The sequence below is a fragment of the Pongo abelii genome, chromosome 9 (genome assembly GCF_028885655.2).
Source record: "Pongo abelii isolate AG06213 chromosome 9, NHGRI_mPonAbe1-v2.0_pri, whole genome shotgun sequence".
Taxonomy (NCBI): Eukaryota; Metazoa; Chordata; class Mammalia; order Primates; family Hominidae; genus Pongo; species Pongo abelii.
Window position 1 is genome coordinate 75,796,558 of NC_071994.2, and position 20,552 is coordinate 75,817,109.

The following is a 20,552-nucleotide window of genomic DNA, read 5'->3' on the forward strand; positions in this document are numbered from 1 at the left end:
TGAGCCACCGCAACCAGCCATACGACTGTTTTAACATTCTATCTGGAAATTTTTTTGGCTTATAGTAAAGTTATAAAAATAGTACAGAGAATTTCAGTACACCTTTTACCTGGCTTCCTCTAAGATCAAATCTTTCTTTTTTTTTTCTGAGACGGAGTCTTGCTCTGTCGCCCAGGCTGGAGTGCAGTGGTGCGATCTCGGCTCACTGCAATCTCCACCTCCCAGCTTCAAGCAATTCTCCTGCCTCAGCCTCCCGAGTAGCTGGGATTACAGGCGCCCACCAGCATGCCCAGCTACTTTTTGCATTTTTAGTAGAGACCATGTTGGCCAGGCTGGTCTCGAACTCCTGACCTTGTGATCAGCCCACCTCGGCCTCCCAAAGTTCTGGGAATTACAGCTGTGAGACACCATGCCCGGCCAGCCTCTAAGATAAACTCTTACATAACCACAGCACAATTATCAAAACTAAGAAATTAACAGTGATATAATGTTATTAACTAAACTATGTAACTTATTTAGAATTTCACCCGTTTTTCTACTAATGCCCTTTTTCTGTTCCAAGATGTCATCCAGGATCCCACATTGCATTTAGTTGTCATGTCTCCTTGGTCTCCTCTGATATGTGAGATTTTCCCCATTTTCCCTTGTTTTCATGACATGGACACTTTCAAATAATACTGTTCAGTTGTTTCATGTAATGTTCCTCAATTTGGATTTGTCTGATGTTTTCTCATGATTAGACAGAGGCTATGCATTCTTGGCAAAACTACCACAGAACTGATGTGCCTTTCTCAGTGCATTATAACAGAGGATACATAATGGCTCATTATCTTATTCCTAACAATGTTAACCTTAATCACTTGGTTATTGGTGGTGTCTAAAGTGTTTCTTCACCCTAAAGTTAATGTTTTTCCCTTTGTAAGTAATAACTATTGGGGAAGATACTTTGAGATGATGCAAACATTGTGTTCTCAAACTTTTGCCCACCAATTTTAAAATTCATCAAAGGGATCTTACCTGCAGCAGTTATTACTGTGGTATTCTAATGGTGATTTTTAAATTTACCTCATTCTGTCTGTATTTGTTAATTGAAACTCTTTTAAAGGAAGAGCTGTCACTTCTTTAGATTATGAACTCATGGATATTTTAATTCTCTAATATAGAGATCCTGAAATATTAAGCTCAAAAACATGTAAAGGAATGAACAGTATCCCAAAAATAAAGGCCTCTATGAGCAATTATATACATAAATGTCAAGAATATTTCAACAAGGAGGTATTCCTCTTTGAGCAGCCATAGCAAAATAGTTACAATATGACGTGTGGAGTTTGCTTTAAAATAACCCACTTTTCCCAAGAGTTCAAGGTTACAGTGAGCTATGGCTGCACCACTGGAATCCAGCCTAGGTGACAGTGAGACCTTGTCTCTAAAAAATAAATAGATACATAAAATAACCCACTTTGGTACAGAGGTTGGGAATGCTACATAGATGAAAAAAGATTAAGATATGAGTTAATAATTATTAAAGCTGTGTAACACCTAACAGGCGCTCCTGATGCTAGTCTCCGTATTTTTTTATACGTTTAAATTTTTCCATATTGAAGAGTCAAAAAATATTTTAAGGACCCCAAAACACAGTATTTAGTTAAATCACAAGTTCACTTTTCAAATATGCCATTTATACCTGTTGTCTATTTCTGAATCCTCCTTCATCCCCCAAAATTCTACCAAAACTAACTTTAAAAAATTATGGATTAGGCTGGGCGCGGTAGCTCACGCCTGTAATTCCAACACTTTGGAAGGCTGAGGTGGGCAGATCAATTGAGGTCAGGAGTTCGAGACCAGCCTGGCCAATATGATGACACCCCATCTCTACTAAAAATAAAAAAATTAACCAGGCATGGCAGCACACGCCTGTAATCCCAACTACTTGGGAGGCTGAAGCACGAGAATCTCTTGAACCCGGAAGGCAAAGCTTGCAGTGAGCCGAGATCACGACACTGCACTCTAGCCTGGACAACAGACAAAAACTCTATCTTAAAAAAAGAAAAAAAAGAAATGTGGTATACATCTACCATGGAATACTACTCAGCCATAAAAAGGAACAAAGTAATGGCATTCACAGCAACTTGGAGTTGGAAACCATTATTCTAAGTAAAGTAACTCAGGAATGGAAAATCAAACATCGTGTGTTCTCATTTATATAAGTGGGAGCTAAGCTATGAGAACACAAAGGCAAAACAATGACATAATGGACTTTGGGGACTCACGGGGAAGTGGGAGAGGGATAAAAGACTACGTACACAGTGGGTAGAGTGTACACTGCTGGGGTGATGGGTGCACCAAAATCTCATAAATCACCACTAAAGAACTCTTCCATGCAACCAAACACCCACCACCTGTTCCCCGAAAACTACTGAAAAATAAAAGGCAGAGACATGTCCTGTACAGTATACAACTTAATGACAATTTAAGAAACCAAACTAGGCTGGGCTCAGTGGCTCATGACTGTAATCTCAGCCTTTTGGGAGGCCGAGGCCAGAAGATCACTCGAGGCCAGAGCACTGCTCAAGGCCAGGAGTTTGAGACCACCCTGGTCAACAAAGCAAGATCTATCTCTATGAAAAAACTTAAAAATTAGCCAGGTGTGGTGGTATGTGCCTATAGTCCTAGCTACTCGGGAGGCTAAGCCAGGAAGACTGCTTAAGCCCAGGAGTTTGAGGATGCAGTGAGCTATGATCACACCACTACACTCCAGCCTGGGTAACAGAGCAAGACCCTGACCGTAAGAAAAAAACAAACTGGCAGGGTATGGTATCATATGCCTGTAGTCCCAGCTACTCGGGAGGCCGAGGCAGGAGAATCACTTGAGCTCAGGAGTTCAAGGCCAGCCTGGGCAACATAGCGAGATCTTATCTCTAATTACAACATTTTTAACATAAATTTTAAAAAATAATTTTTAAAAAAATCTGCCTTATAATAACAGGTAAAGATGAGTGTTAGAAGCAAGTGAGAGATACGAAGGTATAAGTTAGACCATGAAAGGGTTTAACTTAGACAAGAGAGTTTGGATTTCATCTCAAAAGTAAAGTTTGTTGGGATGTTTTGGCAAGGTTTAGTCAATCTCACAATGGACAGGATAACAAGGAGGTTTATTTAGTACTTATTAATTTTAAAAATCATAAAATATTTGTCCTTTTGTGACTGTCTTATTTCACTTAGCATAATGTCCTCAAAGTTCATCCACGTTGTAGCATGTGTCAGATTTCCTTTTTTTTTTTTTTTTTTTTGAGACAGAGTCGCACTCTGTTGCCCACGCTGGAGTGCAGTGGCATGATGTCAGCTCACTGCAACCTCCACCTCCCAGGTTCAAGGTTCAAGCAATTCTCGTGCCTCAGTCTCCAGGGTAGCTGGGATTATAGGCACGTGCCACCGCGCCCAGCAAATTTTTGTATTTTTAGTAGAGGCGGGGTTTCTCCATGTTGGCCAAGCTGGTCTCGAACTCTTGGCCTCAAGTGATCCTCATGCCTTGGCCTCCCAAACTGTTGGGATTACAGGCATGAGCCCCCACACCAGGCCAAGATTTCCTTCCTTTTTAAGACTAATATTCCATTGTATGCATGTGTCACATATTGTTTATTCATTCATCTGTGGATGGATACTTGTTTGCCTCTACCTTTTGGCTACTATGAATAATGCTACTATGAGTATGGGGGTAAATAAGTTGGTTTTAATTTTATAAAATGTACTTTTTTTGAGGCAGGGTCTTGCTCTGTCTCCCAGGCTAGAGTGAGGTGACACAATCAAGACTCACAGTAGCCTCAACCTCCTATGCTCAAGCCAGCCTCCCAAGTAGCTGGGACTACAGGCATGTGCCACCACACCTGGTTAATTTGTTTAATTTTTTGTAAAGATAGGGTCTCACTATGTTGCCCAGGCTGGTCTCGAACTCCTGGCCTCAAGCAATCCTCCCGCCTTAGTGTCCCAAAGTGCTGGGATTACAGGTGTGAGTCACCATGCCCCCCGGCCAAAATGGACTTTTAAAAAAGAAGAGAGTCAGGCTCAGTGGCCTGAGTCTATAGTCCCAGCTACTCAGGAGGCTGAGGCAGGAGGATCACTTGAGCCCAGGAGTTCAGGGCTGTAGTATGCTATAATCATGCCTGTGAATGGACTGCACTCCAGCCTGGGCAACACAGAGAGACCCTGTCTCAAAAAACAAACCAACCAACCAACCCTAAGCAAGTATTAAGTGTTGGTTCTCGGAAAATCTGAAACATCCAAGTTAGAAGGTAGAAAGCAAATGGAAAAGTAGTAACTGACCTAACAGACTCACTAATGATCAATTTTAAACCGACAATGGGGAAAGCTGAGAAAGCTGATTTGGACCACAGAACCCCCACTGACTTAGGAATTGTCTGGGCCAAGTACATCTAGAAATAAAGGTAAAGATGGAGCTAAAAACAGAAGGAAGGGATGAAAGTCTATTTAACAAGTAGATTAACACTCTCTTCTATTCCCTCTTCTGTTCAACACAGCTGAAAATTAGAAGATAAGCTGCTGAGAAAGAAAAACAGGGTTTCTGTACTAGAGATTACAAGGTACACCTGAGGGATAGAGTACAAACAATATTAAAAGCAAGGAGACTAAATGCATTTACTGTATGTTATGACTTCAAACCCTCTCTCCATTCACCTCCAAGAACACTGACAACCAAGATTCTCTCCAGCAGTGCACTGAGTAATTCTTCTTCAGGGAATCTGACCAGCAAAAAGACTTAAAGACCTAACATCAGAGACTCCCAAAAAGGAACTCAGCAAGATCATTCTGCAGTAAAGACGCACAAACCCACACAAGAGCTTAAAAAAAAAAAAACACACAACTATCAGTGCTCAACTCTTAAATAGAAGCAAATAGCCAAGAAACACTAGTTTTTTTGAGGACCACATCAAACAGGAAATAGAGAAACTAAAGCAGAGATGAAAAACAATTTACAAAAACTAAATATGCAGGAAGAAAAAAGTCATGTATCTTATTAATATCTTCAAAATGACAAGAAAAGGTAAAAATGGGGAATTAAAAAGATGCTACAGAAGGCTGGGTGTGGTGACTCCCACCTGTAATCCCAGCACTTTGGAGGCCAAGGGGGCAGATCACTGAAGGTCAGGAGTTCAAGACCAGTCTGACAAACAAAGTGAAATCACGTCTCTACTAAAAATACAAAAATTAGCCAGGCATGGTGGCAGATGCCTGTAACCTCAGCTACTCAGGAGACTAGAGTATGAGAATCGTTTGAACCCGGGAGGTAGAGGTTGCAGTAAGCCAAGATTGCACCATTGCACTCCAGCCGGGGTGACAGGGCAAGATTCTGTCTCAAAAAAAAACAAAAAACAGATGCTACAGAAAAGCAACATTCAGAAGATGAACAAAAACACTCTTTGAAATTAAAATGATAAGAACTGGCACGGTGGCTCATGCCTGTAATCCTAGCACTCTGGGAGGCCGAGGCCGGGCAGATCGCATGAGCTCAGGAATTCGAGATGAGCCTGGGCAACACGGCGAAATGCCATCTCTACCAAAAATACAAAAAATAGCCGGGCTTGGTGGCGCATGCTTGTGGTTCCAGCTACTCAAGAGGCTGAGGTGGGAGGATCACTTGAGCCTGGAAGGTACAGGTTGCGGTGATCTGAGATTGCACCACTGCACTCAAGCCTGGGTGACAGAGTGAGTACTCCAGCTCAAAAAAAAAGAAAAAAGAAAAAAAAATTAAAATGATAGCAGAAAAAAATAATAATAAAATGGAAGAAAGTTGAGAAAAATCTTATGAGAATTAAAACAGAAGCATAAGGAAATGGAAGAGCCAGATGAAATAAAATCAGGAAGTCTAATAAAAAGTCCAAGCCAGGTGAGGTGGTGCATGCCTGTAATTCCAGAGTCAGGAGCTTGAGGCGGGAATCACTTGAGGCCAGGAGTTGGAAAGCAGCCTGGCAACACAGCAAGACCTCGTTTACTAAAAAAAATTTTTTTAATCAGCCGAGCGCAATGGCGAATGCCTCTAATCCCAACAGCTCCAGAGGCTGAGGTGGGAGGATCACTTGAGCCCAGGAGCTGGCGGCTACAGTGAGCTATAATGGCACCCCTGTACTGCAGCCTGGGTGAGAGAGCAAGGAGTTCAAGACTAACCTGGCCAACATGGCCACTCACTGCAACCTCCGCCTCCCGGGTTCAAGTGACTCTCCTGCCTAAGCCTCCTGAGATGGGATTACAGATGCACGCCATCATGCCCAGCTAATTTTTTGTATCAGTAGAGACAGGGTTTCACCATGTTGGCCAGGCTAGTCTCCAACTCCAGACCTCGCCGGGCGCGGTGGCTCATGCCTGTAATCCCAGCACTTTGGGAGGCCAAGGCAGGCAGATCACGAGGTCAGGAGATTGAGACCATCCTGGCTAACACGGTGAAACCCCGTCTCTACTAAAAGTACAAAAAATTAGCCGGGCATGGTGGCGGGCGCCTGTAGTCCCAGCTACTCCGGAGGCTGAGGCAGGAGAATGGCGTGAACCCAGGAGGCGGAGCTTGCAGTGAGCCGAGATCTCGCCACTGCACTCCAGCCTGGGCGACTGAGTGAGACTCCGTCTGGAAAAAAAAAAACAAACTCCAGACCTCAAGTGATCTGCCCACCTAGGCCTCCCAAAGTGCTGGGATTACAGGCGTGAGCCACCACACCCAGCCTTAGCTCTACTTTTAAAAGCAGCTGCACTCATCATGCTATATTGTATTAGGTATTGTGTATTTCTTCCCTGATAAAATGTAAATTCCTTAAAAGTAAGCACTACCAAACCACCTGACACTGTAGCAATTTTCAATAAACATTTGTTAAATTAAAACACTTTCTGAGCACTTCTCATGTGCCCAGCACTCTTCTAAATGTTTTGCATTATTTGACTAGTTTAAATGTCACAATAACTCTATGATAGGTCTATTATCTTTATGTTATAGATAAGGAAAAATGGGGCATAAAGACATGTTGAGTAATCTGCCAAAGGTCAGTAGCCACTGCTAAAACATGAAACCTAGACTCTTACTCTCCATCTCTACCAGTCCTCTAGTGCTCTAAATCATTAACTGTACGTACCATTTAGTTTTAAGGCTTCAGAACAAGATATGAAAAACTGGCAACATTATAACAGGAGATACAATTGACTTGATATTACCTAACTCAGCAGTTTACAAAGAGTGGTCCACTGACTCCTTAGGATCTCCCAAGACCCTTAGGGAGGTCCACAAACTCCTTGGATGTCAAAACCATTTTCATAAGATTAAGATGTTATTTGAATTTTTCACTCTTACTCTCTTGAAATGTATTGTGGAGTTTCCCAGTGCGTATATGATGTGTAATATTACAGGATTGAATGCATAAGCAGCTATGCAAATCCAATTGTCCTCTATTAAGTCAGACATTAAAGAAATTTGCAAATATGTAAAACAATGTCACTCTCACTAAATATCTGTTTGGAAAATAGTTCTTTTTCATTTCAGAAATGATGTTAACATGAAGGCTGGGCACGGTGGCTCATGCCTGTAATCCCAGCACCTTGGGAGACGAAGGCAAGCAGGTCACTTGAGGCCAGGAGTTTGAGACCAGCCTGGCCAATATAGCAAAACCCTGTCTCTACTAAAAAGTCAAATTAGCCAGGCATGGTGGCGTGTGCCTGTGATCCCAGCTACTCAGGAGGCTGAGGCATGAGAATCGCAAACCCGGGAGGCACTCACTCCATCCTGGGCGACAGAGGGATGCAGTCAAAAAAAAAAGGGTATTAACATGCAGTGGGTTTATTATTATTATTATTATTATTTTGAGACGGAGTTTAGCTCTTGTTGCCCAGGCTGGAGTGCAATGGCGTGATCTTGGCTCGCTGCAACCTCCGCCTCCTGAGTTCAAGTGATTCTCTTGCCTCAGCCTCCTGAGTAGCTGGGACTACCACTGGGACTGTCCGCCACCATGCCAGGCAAATTTCTTTGTATTTTTAGTAGAGACGGGGTTTCACCATATTGGTCAGGTTGGTCTCAAACTTCTGGCCTCACGTGATCCGCCCGCCTCGGCCTCTCAAAATGCTGGGATTACAAGCATGAGCCACCACGCTTGGCCCTATTATTTTTTAACATATTAAATATTTTGAAATTTTCTTTTCCAATACAGTAAATGTTTATATATTTATTCATTTATTTTGAGATGGAGCTTCACTCTGTTGCCCAGGCTGGAGCACAGTGGCACGATCTTGGCTCACTGCAACCTCCACCTCCCGAGTTCAAGCAATTCTCCTGCCTCAGCCTCCCGAAGAGCTGGGACTACAGGTACGCACCACCACGCCCAGCTAATTTTGTATTTTTAGTAGAAACGGGGTTTCACCATGTTGCCCAGGCTGGTCTCGAACCCGTGACCTCAGATGATCCACCCACTTCGGCCTCCCAAAGTGCTGGGATTACAGGCGTGAGCCACCGCGCCTGGCCTAAATGTTGATATAAACTACATAAACAAAAGCCAGGCACAGTGGCATGTGCCTATAGTCCCAGCTACTAGGGAGGCTGAGTCAGGAGGAGAGCTTGAGACAAGGCTGCAGTTGGCCATGATAGCCCCTGTAAACAGTCACTGCATTCAAGAAGGGGGAAGGAAAGGGGAAGAGGAAAGGAGGAAGGAAGGGAGAAAGGGAAAGGAAGGGGGAGGTGGAAAGGGGGAAGGAAGGGAGAAGGGGGAAGGAAGAGAAAGATGAGGAGGAGGAAGAAGAAGAACAAGAGGAGGAGGAGAAGGAAAAGGAGGAGGAAGAAGAGGAGGAGGAGGAAGAGGAGGAGAAAGAAGAGGAGGAGGAGGAAGAACAACAACAATAACAACTACATTAACAGAGCTCTTCAGGATCCTCAAAAATTTGTAAGAGCAGAAAGAGGTCTTGGGGAAAAGAAGTTTAAAAACCACTGATCTAGCCAATATAAAATGTTCAGTACTGGCCAGGCGTGGTGGCTCACACCTGTAATCCCAGCACTTTGGGAGGCTGAGGCCGGAGGATCTCACCAGCTCAAAAGTTTGAGACCAGCCTAGGCAACATGGTAAAACCCCATCTCTACAAAAAAATACAAATATTAGTCAGGTGTGGTGGTACATGCCTGTTGTCCCAGCTATTTGGGAGGCTGAGGTGGGAGGATCACTTGAGCCTGGGAGGTGGAGGGTACAGTGAGCTGAGATCACACTACTGCATTCCAGCCTGAGTGACAGAGGTAGACCCTGTCTCAAAAGAAAAACAACTGGTCAGTACTGCTAGTCTCTGACAATAAGACATATTTTCCTTATCTAATATATTGCAATTTGATCAGCATTGATGGAAAAAAAGAAAAGGCAATATAAAGTGAAAAAAACAGTAGTAGGCTGAGTATGCACTTCTCTCTGCCATTACATCTCCTAATTTATAATTGGTAACATGTATATATAGTAAAATCTTCTACTGTAAACCACTGAGTGACATTACTAAAACTGCCTCTGCATCTCAAGACAATAGCCAGAGGTAGTAACAAAACAGACTCCTCAAGGAAACTTCCAGTTGTGTATTTCAACATTCCTTTATTTATTTATTTAGAGACAAAGTCTCGCTCTGAGGCCCAGGCTGGAGTGCAGTGGGGTGATCTCAGTTCACTGCAACCTCCACCTCCTGGGTTGAGCAATTCTCCTGCCTCAGCCTCCTGAGTAGCTGGGATTACAGGAACACGCCACCACGCCCAGCTAGTTTTTGTATTTTTAGTAGAGATGAGATTTCGTCATGTTGGCCAGGCTGGTCTTGAACTCCTGACCTCAGGTGATTTGCCTGCCTCGGCCTCCTAAAGTGCTGGGATTACAGGCGTGAGCCACCACACCCGGCCAAACATTCCTTTATTAAACCGTAAGAATTTATCCAAGGTTAAGATTGATGTCATTAACTCAATCTGCTTCATGTACTGACACAATTCACTTTCATTATAGAGCACAGTATCTTAAATATACATATATATATTTTTTTTTCTTTTTTTTTTTCTTGAGACAGAGTCTCACTCTGTCGCCCAGGCTGGAGTGCAATGGCATGATCTCGACTCACTGCACCCTCCACCTCTCAGGTTCAAGTGATTCTCCTGCCTCAGCCTCCTGAGTAGCTGGGATTACAGGCCCCCACCCGCCATCATACCTGGATAATTTTTGTATTTTTGTAGAGCCCGAGCTGTGGGGCTGGGGCAGGGGCAGGGGCAGGGGCAGGGGCAGGGGCGGGGGGGGGTGGGGGGGCGGGCCAGGGACTCCACCATGTTAGCCAGGCTGGTCTTGAACTGCTGACCTCAGATGATTCACCTATCTCAGCCTCCCAAAGTGCTGGGATTACAGGCATGAACCACCGCACCCAGCCTAGTATCTTAAATTTTTGATAAGCCAAATAAAACCTAATTTCAAATCAGTTCCATGAGCACATCATTGGTATAATTTGAATACTTTTCATGCGTTATATTAATAGCAAATAATTTAACAACGACTTTAACAAAGGAAGACTAATTTTGCTCAACTCAAAAAAAAAGTACAAAATTCATGTCAGTCCCATTTTTTGAATGAAATGATTGGGCCTCTAAACGACTGGTTTCTCTACCCCCTTAAGTATCTGATATATTTCTGTATACATTCAAATGATGTAAGTTTTAAGTGTTATTGTTAAACTATCAATTGCATAAGGAAAAAATGTGAACTTCACCATGTCAAAGAGTGTAACATAGGCTACTAGCTTTCGTTACTATTAGATTCAGCCATCGTTCATTCACCCAACATGTCTGAGCAGCTACTATGAGCCTGGCTCTATGCTAGGCAATGGGGATACACTGAACAAAAAAAGAATAGTTTTTATCTTCATGGGAGTTGCATTCTTCTGTGGGAAATAAAAACAAACACCCAAAAAATAAGATAATTGTAAATGTGGTAAATGCTATTAAGAAAAAACAAGGCTTTGCCATAGATTACAGGCTTTAAAAACTGAATTGTGGAATTCTAACAGACCTAAAAATAAATAATTCATGAAGAGTTACATCAAAACGACATGGAGTCTACAGACCTCTACTAACGCATAAGGAAACTATAGACACTGACCATGAAAACAGAGATCAATCTTTCATTGTCAAAGCTAATGAATGGCATTACTTGACAATACAGTAACCTCAAAAGATAATTAACTTCACATCCTGAATTGAATGCTGAAACAGAAAAAGGACATTAGGTTAAAACTAAAAATCTAAATAAACTATGGACTTAAGTTAATAATAACATATCAATATTAGTTCATTAATTGTAACAAATGTGCCATATTAATGCAAGATGTTGATAACAGGGGAAACTAGATGTGTGGGTATATGGGAACTCTGCACTATCTTTTCAATTTTTCTGTAAGTCTAAAATTCTTCTAAAAAATGAAGTCTATTAAAAAAAATCTAACCAGGCTTCAGTAATGGAGGGGGGAGGGTAGTAGAGGCTTAAACAAGGTACGAAATTAGAAGCCATAAAACTCTTCATTATGCATTAGAACATATACAAATACTCAAGAAATTCAAAGGAAACCTGAAGATACTTAGAAAGTTAAGCACTCCATTCATGCTAAAATCTTTTTAGACAGGGAGATGAATAGGTTTTTTCATGCAAACTAAATAGCTGTGCATCACAACATAAGGAAGGCAATTAATATCTTTAAAATGCACAATAAGCACTTTGGATCCTTTTTATCAATAATAACCAACAAACTATATTTTATGTTTGGGAACTATCCTGATATTGACATAGAAAAGCTGGACTAGAATCAACTCCATAGGTTCTACCAAGTTACTCACCTAAAGACACAAGTTTATACTTACTTCAGGAAAATATATAAGCAAAAAAGAGGGAGATTGTATTTTTCCCCCCAAAAGGGAGGAGGGGAAGATAATCTACATACGAAAGGAGAAAAATGATTTCCCAGTTCTAACTGGAGGCAATTTTGCAAGAGTATTAACCTCTGTGATAGCATACAAATTAGTATAAATAGTTCAAAGTAGTAATAAAAGCTATGAATTTATATCACTTACATGCCTTCCAGTCAAAACAAATAACTAATGTTTTCTATAACCTCACCTAAAACACCTAGTAGGTACTCAATGTTTGATGACTCAGAACTAATCTCTCAATGTCTGAATTTTAAAGATGGTCATGCAAAGTATGAGAAAAACAAAGGAGGGTAATCATCTCTGAATTGTCGAGTGTCAAGTTTGTATAATACAGCATAAAACTGGAAATACTACAAGAAGTAATCGTAGAAACAACCATCACAAAATTAGGATCTAGTATCTAATATAAAAGTACAGTGACAGCAGAACCTGACCAGGTAAATGACATAACAATTTCACTCATCAGACAGTACGGAATATTAAGCATAAAAGAATTATTTAGCCCAAATGGTATTTAAATCTAATTTAGGTAACTAGATGATGAGTCTATTCCTACTCTACTCCATTTTCCAAAGGAAATCCGACAAAACAAAGATGTTTGTTATTCCAAGCCTTCTCTCACATGAATCCTCAATATATCATTGGAAAATACTCAAGAAAAAATGATTAACATTTCCCCAGTAATTCCCTTTTGTACCACCATGAGACTCAGACGCTGCTTCATGTTGAAAAGAGAAAAAGGGGAGGTGAGATGAGAAAAATTCCAAGTAAAATGATCATGACATAGCATCTGGCAGAGATTGAAAAATCATCAACATTGTCAAAAGAATTGTCAGTGATGAAAGTCAAGAGAACAAAATGAGGTTTTCCGACAAGCCACAGCCCCATCTAACCTAAGGGGCAAAAATCTCTACTGCCGACGCTACCCCTTTCACCCCCAACCACCCCATGCTCAAGTCGTCTCCAATTCAGATGTTTCCTCTATGGCCCAGACTAATTTCCCACCCAGGTGAAAATCATTTAATAATTTTTTTCTACGACCACCTCTTCCCACCTTCCACGACATCAGCACTTCTCAGGGCCAAGCCTCTGGGGAAAACAACGCCCAGATCCCACCCTCCTTGGCCAAGGTTGAAGAGGGCCCGCTCTCGGGAGTGAGGCTTCCCTGAGTGGGCCTCACAGCGCTGAGGAACTGGGAAAAGAGCAAGGAATAAGGGTGGAGCTCAAGAAAGGGGGCCGGGGTAGGGGCAATGACCGAGACCGGAGGAAGAAAGGGATGGACAAGAGGCTGGGCGGGGTGAGGTCTGGGGAGGGAGGGCAGATCGACCGGAGATGGCCGGACTGCGGGGAACGGAGCCGGCGAGCCGAGGATTGAAGAACCCGGGGAACAGGGTAAAAACTCGGCCGACAGATCCAGGCGGAGAGCCAGTGGCACCGGGGGGCACATCGGGAAGGGCTGCGGCGGCAACGAGCGCGGACGCGAGGCGGGCAGGGAGCCTCCGCGGACGGAAGGGCCGCACCGGGGGCGGTGCGGGGACGCTGCGGCCAGCTGCCAGGAGTAGGGGAGCCACGTACTCACCGCTTTGCTCCCCCAGGAACACCAGCTTGAATTTCCTCAGCGGATTCCCGAAGTCTCCGCCCGTGGACATGGTGGAACTAGAGGAGCTGCCGCCGCCTCAGCCCAGAGACCTCCCGGACCGATGCTGCTCCAGCCAGCTGACGAAAAAGGCGAGCGGAAGGGCGGGCACCGAGCTCTCTCGGCCCCTGCAAGGCCCGGTGGAGGAGCCCGGCTAGAGGGCAGGAGGACTCTCCACAGACTGGCAGCGGCCGCCGCCTCACAGCAGAGTAGCCTAGCACCGAGCGAGGCCCGCGGCTGGGAAGGGAAGGAGGGCGGTGTCGGCAGGAGCCAGGGGTGTCCTCTGGCTTCCCAAAGCTAGGGCCGTTCCCTCCTTCCGCACTCGGCTCCCAGACCTGGGGGAGAGAAGCTGAGGGTGGCGGAGCCGGAACCGCAGAAGTATCTGGGACCTCTCACGCGCAGCGCCTGAGCTTCCACAGCTGCCGCCACCGCAGCGCAACCTGCTGAGTGCGCGAGCCTCTGGCGCGGCGCAGGGCGAGCCCGGGCGCGAGCCTGCGGCCCCGCCGGCCGCTGGCGTGCGTGCGTGCGTGCGTGCGTGCGCGCCACCGCCATCGCCATCGCCATCGCCTTCCTGGTTTGGACAGCTTTACCGGCTCCTCCCGCACGGCGGCGACGGGGCAGGTTAGGTTTCCACTGGCATCAAAAAAAGCCAGGAGGAGGCGGGGCAAGCCAGGGATAAGTTAGTGGGAGGCTGGAGCCCTTACGCCACTTACATAATGAGCCAATCGGAAGGGGCTGAGGGCGAGCCCACACGCGAGTGAGGTGGCAGCGTGAGAGCGCGCGCAGCCCTCGAGCAGTGGAAAGCGGAGCACTGTGGCGGCCATAAGAAGTGTGGCGCTTCTCAGCTTGAGGGGAGGGGAGGGGAGGGGAGGGGAAGGAAAGGAAAGAAAGGGGAGTGGGAGAAGGGTGGGGCGGAGGCGGGGCCGGGACAAAGGTGGAATATGATCCCCCAAAAAGTGTGGGTGGGGTCCTATAGCCTTAAAATTTGTAATAGGAGCCTCTTTCCTGAGCCCTCAGCCGTGCCTCACAGTCCTCAGATCCCCACCTTGTCCATCCTCTCATAATTCCTCACAGGCATCTTACTAAATAACATTCTCTTCCCTTGCTCCCAGGAATGTTATAACTGTCAGAATCATGGCCTCCCAATTTTGCAGATGAGGAAACTGAAGCCTAGAGGGAGTAAATGACTTGCAAAATCCATAAAGCGGGCTGGGCGCGGTGGCCCATGACTGTAATCCCAGCACTTTGGGAGGCGGAGGCGAGTGGATCACGAGGTCAAGAGATCGAGACCATCCTGGCCAACATGGTGAAACCCTGTCTCTACTAAAAATGCAAAAATTAGTTGGGCGTGGTGGCGCGCGCCTGTAGTCCCAGCTACTCCGGAGGCTGAGGCAGGAGAGTCGCTTGAACCCGGGAGGCGGAGGTTGCAGTGAGCGGAGATCACACCACCGCACTCCAGCCTGGCGACAGAGCGAGACTCCATCTCAACAACAACAACAAAAAAAAGCCAGGCGTGGTGGCTCATCCCTGTAATCCCAGCACTTTGGAAGGCTGAGTTGGGTGGATCACCTGACGTCAGGAGTTCCAGACCAGCCTTGGCCAACATGATGAAACCCCATCTCTACTAAAAATACAAAAAATTAACGTGGTGTGGTGGCGGGTGCCTGTAATCCCAGCTACTTGGGAGGCTGAGGCAGGAGAATCGCTTGAACCCGGGAGGCAGAGGTTGCAGTGAGCCAAGGTCACACCATTGCACTCCAGTCTGGGCAACAAGAGCGAGACTCTGTCTCAAAAAAAAAAAATCCATAAAGCGGCTGGGCGCGGTGGCTCACGTCTGTAATCCCAGCACTTTGGGAGGCCGAGGCGGTAGAATCGCTTGAGCCCAGGAGTTCGAGACCAGGCTGGGCAACAAAGCAAGGCACTATCTCTACAAAAAATAAAATAGCCGAATGTCATGGTGTGCTCCTGTAGTTCCAGCTACTCAGGAGCCTGAAGCAGAAAGATTGCTTGAGTCCAGGAGCTGGAGGCTGAAGTATGGCACCACTGCACTGAAATCTGGGGGACAGAACAAGTCCCTGTCTTAAAAAAAAAAAAAAAAAAAGTTTTCTAAGTGAATAATAAAAAGTATGTCCTTACATTTGTGTATAGTATCTTATATCATTCACAAAAACATTTATGTACATTTTCTCAGTATTGGGGAGTTATTTGCTTAGCTGTAGAAATGACAGGATCAAAAAAGTGTCTTCTCAGACCCAGGGATGAATTGCTGACCTAGAATAAATTACAGGGAAGAACCAAAATTCTTAAAATATCATCTATTTTGGCCTATCAAGACAACAGCTATATCCTCAAACCATCTCTATCAAAATTTACTTCCTTCTGGTTCCTCTCCCAGCCATGTGCGGGTAGAACATGCATCTAAAATAAAATGGTAAAAACCTGCCTTGTAGAATGGACATTTGATTTTACAAGTATTTTGTCAGGTCTAATAGGGTCCTCTCCACCATTAACCCAGAACCCTGGCACATACAAAGAGCAGCTTAAACCAAGAAACTTTTTTAAAAGATTATGCAAACAAAAGTGAGTAGCTATTTTCTTTCTGATGGGTACCAAGTTTTCATTATGCTTCCTGAAATAGACTTTAAAGTAACATCTGAAGACTGGAACTATAATTACTTTGTACTTCCTACAGAACTTTATGAATCAGTCCTCCCTGCTGCTTTGGTCTCTGTAGTCACCTAGACAGGTGGTACTATTCTGTCATTTTGAAGGGCCTTATGGTCTAGTCCACCTCTTACCTAAAATGTTTTAATGTTTTAAGCTTTCATTTTGCATTGACACATACACAGCCTCATTATCCTCTGACGCTGCCTTCATATTTACCAAGTACTCTGTGTAAGTTTTGTCTTCAGAGACTTTATGGCCTAAACATTGCATATTAAGTGCTGTAGGGTATAGCAAATGGAAAAATTACTCAGGAGAAAGAGGAATTAGAGAGGCCCTTTTCAAGAGTATTTTCACCTTCATGATTTCCTACACTCACTTCTCTTTACCGCAAACACTCTTCCCCTCCCTTCCCCACTCTTCCCCAATTCCTACTTATCCTTCAGTTAAAGAAATTGTCTTTTTTTTTTTCTTTTAAATCACTTACAACTTAAAGAAGTTGTCTTTGTCCATTCAGGCTGCTATAACAGAATACCATGACTGGGTGGCTTAAACAACAAACGTTTATTTCTCACAGCTGGAGACTGGAAAGTCCAAGAGCAAGGTACCACAAGATACCGTGTCTGGTGAAGGCCCACTTCCTGGTTCATAGACAACCATCTTCTCACTGTACCCTCACATGACAGAAAGAGAGCAAGAAAGCTCTCTGGGCTCCCTCTTACAAGGGAACTAATCCCATTTATGAGCACTCCACCCTCATCACCTCCCTAAGGTCCCACCTACTAATACCATTACGTTGGGGACTATAGTTTCAACATATGAATTTTGGGGAGACACAAACATTCAGTCTACCGCACAAGTCTTGCTCCCATCTGCTCCCATCCCCACTAACAGTATAAGTACCTTTGCCTGTCCTATTGTACCCTATTCTTAACTGCTGTTCGTTGTCAGTGTTCCCTACTTGACTGTAACCTCCACGAGGTCAGATCTCATCTTGTATCCCCAGTGCTTGAAGAGTGCTTACTACATAGTAAGCATGCAGCAGATGTTTGCTGACAAAATGAAATAACAGAGGAATTATTTTTCACTGTCTTCAAAGGATGAATGGGATTTGGGCATGCAGAGAAGGAAGGTTAAGAGCATTTTGGAGAAAGAGAACATTACCCAAAAATATGTCAGGTAATTTGATACTTCTTTCCTAAACCATTACTTATGAAAAAGATGCTGAGAACAGATCTTGTAACTAAAAATTAGGAACAATGGGAGAGGACAGTCTTCACAGCTCCAAATTCAAAGTACCTAAAACAGCTTTCATTATCAATTTAAAGGTGATATATAAATTGAAGCCTAGGAGTATGTAGGAAATCTATCACACAGAAATTGTAATAAAATTATATCTTATCTTCTGCCCTGAGAGACACAAAGCTTCTTGCAGGAGGACTGATTTTTTTTTTTTTTTTGAGACAGAGTTTTGCTCTTGTTGCCCGGGCTTGAGTGCAATGGCGCGATCTCGGCTCACCGCAACCTCCGCCTGTCGGGTTCAAGCAATTCTCCTAGCTCAGCCTCCTGAGTAGCTGAGATTACAGGCTTGTGCCATCATGCCCAGCTAATTTTGTATTTTTACTAGAGATGGGATTTCTCCATGTTGGTCAGGCTAGTCTCGAACCCCCTACCTCAGATGATCCGCCCACCTTGCTCTCCCAAAGTTCTGGGACTACAGGTGTGAGCCACTGCGTTCGGCTGAAATTTCTTTTTTTCCTTTTTGGGGACAGAGTCTTACTCTGTCCAGGCTGGAGTGCAGTGGCCGATCTCGACTCACTGCAACCTCCACTTCCTGGGTTCAAGTGATTCTCCTGCCTCAGCCTCCTGAGTAGCTGAGATTACAGAAGTGTGCCACCACGTCCAACTAATTTTTGTATTTTCAGTAGAGATGGGGTTTCACCATATTGGCCAGGCTAGTCTCAAACTCCTGACCTCAAGTGATCCGCCTGCCTTGGCCTCCCAAAGTGCTGAGATTACACGCGTGAGCCACTGCGCCCAGTCAATTTCATCTTATTCTTAGTGACAGACACTAGTGGTTGCATATCCAGCAATGCACACATCACACACACACATACTTCCACCATATATACTAGAAATGACAGATGTGTTTCCAGCCTCCCTTCAGCTAAGGTATAGGCACATGAGTCCATCTGAGCCAGTGGGAGATGAAGGAAATGTGCTAGAGGCTTTTTTTATTCTGAGAGAAGAAGAGATATAGAGAGACATATTTTCTTCCTTGATGAAAAGGAATAAATGAGAAAAAACTGCCATTTTTCTGCCATTGATGTAGCTGTGTAAGGACATAATATTTAGAGCTAAGATAGCTCTTCTGAACATTAATATATAATTCTAATAAAAAAAGCCAATCATTGATGACAGCTAAGCAGAAAGCTAAAAGGCATCATTGAGCCACTGTACCAACCCTGGAACTGGCCTTCTTCTGGATTTCTTTTTAGTAACATAATAAATGTCTTTATATTTAATAATGCTTTTATGTGTCTTTGTATTTCTTTGTTATTGTTACTTGCAGCTCACATTCTCATATTCAGATCCCTTAAAACACCTTGCATAGTTCCTTGAATATTAGGCACTCAATATTGTATGTGTATATATAAAGTAGTAGTTACCACACTGGAACTGCCTTTTTCTGTTTACTACTCCCTAAAATGGGATTTATTACTGTTGGAGAGGCAGGAAATCAATAGAAGGAGAAAAACTGTCCGGGTAAAAGGACTGAAATCATATTGCTCACATTTGAAACAAATAATGGCTCTGGCAGGAATTCAAATTCCATCAAATGCAAAGCCCTTCTAACCCACACTGCAGGTTATTATAATCATTGCTACTAAAAATAATAGTGGGTCAATATACAAAGCACAAAAATGACAAATGCTCAGTAATTCAAGGTGACCAATTAAATGAGTACAATTAACACAAGGTATGTTGAAGTAAGTCTCATTTTTAAAAGACCACAAAAAATAAAGGGGGAGAGGATCACGTTAAAACCTGTTTTCCAAATACTTTGACTTATAAGGACATGCCATTGGAGAATAAAGATTATTCAGTCAAAGTGGAGAAGGTGGTAGAACTTAAATGGAATGGTCCTTCCTGTAATTGTAGCCAATTAATAGCTAAGTCAGAAGATATTTTTGCTACAGATTGATCTACAGAATCTATTTTTGATAATTCCATTTTGTTCTGTTCATGTGAATCATGGTCCCCGTTATGAATAATGTGATTTCTCAAAGCCTTGTAAGTGAGGTGTTACTTCCAGGCTTTGAAATTGCAGTGGGGGAAGAACTTGCTTCTTTTTATGCTAGTCCAGAATGTATAAAATCTGACACATTGCCGGAGCTCTCCTCTCCCCACACTCTATCCCCCACAAATAATAAAGTCTCCTCTAAGATGTACAAGAGAATGAATCACTCCACCTGCTACTAAGTGATAATCACTCTCAGAGTAGAAGAGAACAACTGCCTCTACTGCTGTTTATATAAAGAACAGAGCATCTTAGGACAGAAAAGTGAGACCAACACTGTTTGCACTGAAATACCAACAGACTGCACAGCCAAATTGTAACTTGCCAAAGAAGCCAAGAGAAGCTATCTTTCTGTGAATACTTCTTCGGCTTTTCAATTAACACAAAGTAACTAGGACTTTATTTTATATAAAATCAAAAGATACCAAAATAATTATAGAAGTTGTAGCTCAAACTGTTAAGTGAGATAATAAGCCCCAACATCACAGGAAAAATGAACAAACTACCGGTTTTAGGAAGATAAAGATGTTCTGTCTTCTTCTCTCTCTGAAACCATTCCAAAACGAGAATAAAGAAATTAAAATGCAAACTCTGGGTTTGACATCTGTAACCCAGAGCCATAATATTTTAAGATGGGAGACAAAGATAGAGCAATGGTAACTGACTAAACAGAACATATAAAGTGCTTACTGAAGGATGAAGTAACAAGAAGCAAGCCAATCAGCTAAGCAGAACTGCAGAAATTCTGCTCAGGAATGTGAAATACCAGGTACCATATAAGGGGTAAAACAAGGACAAAAACAAGGGAATTGTATCAAGGACTGTATGAACAGCATTTTAAACCCATCCCTTTATATGGTGAAACTGAATACAAGAAGCTCTCAGCAGCTGGGCGCGGTGGCTCACGCCTATAACCCCAGCACTTTGGGAGGCCGAAGCGGGGCGGATTGCCTGAGGTCGGCAGTTCGAGACCAGCATGGCCAGCATGG

The 20,552-nt window shown here is 43.6% G+C and overlaps 1 protein-coding gene across 7 annotated transcripts in view; it reads right to left on the reverse strand.

The window, feature by feature from the left end:
• The window catches only part of RAB6A (RAB6A, member RAS oncogene family), a 112,449-nt gene that overhangs the window by 73,620 nt on the left and 18,277 nt on the right, over positions 1-20,552 (reverse strand). The window contains exon 1 of one of the 7 annotated variants that reach the window (XM_009246818.3): positions 13,542-14,204. The exons of 3 other annotated variants lie outside the window; for them this stretch is intronic. In XM_009246818.3, the coding sequence (XP_009245093.1) occupies positions 13,542-13,611 (70 nt within the window). In that variant the 5' untranslated portion in view covers positions 13,612-14,204. 7 annotated transcript variants of the gene reach the window in all.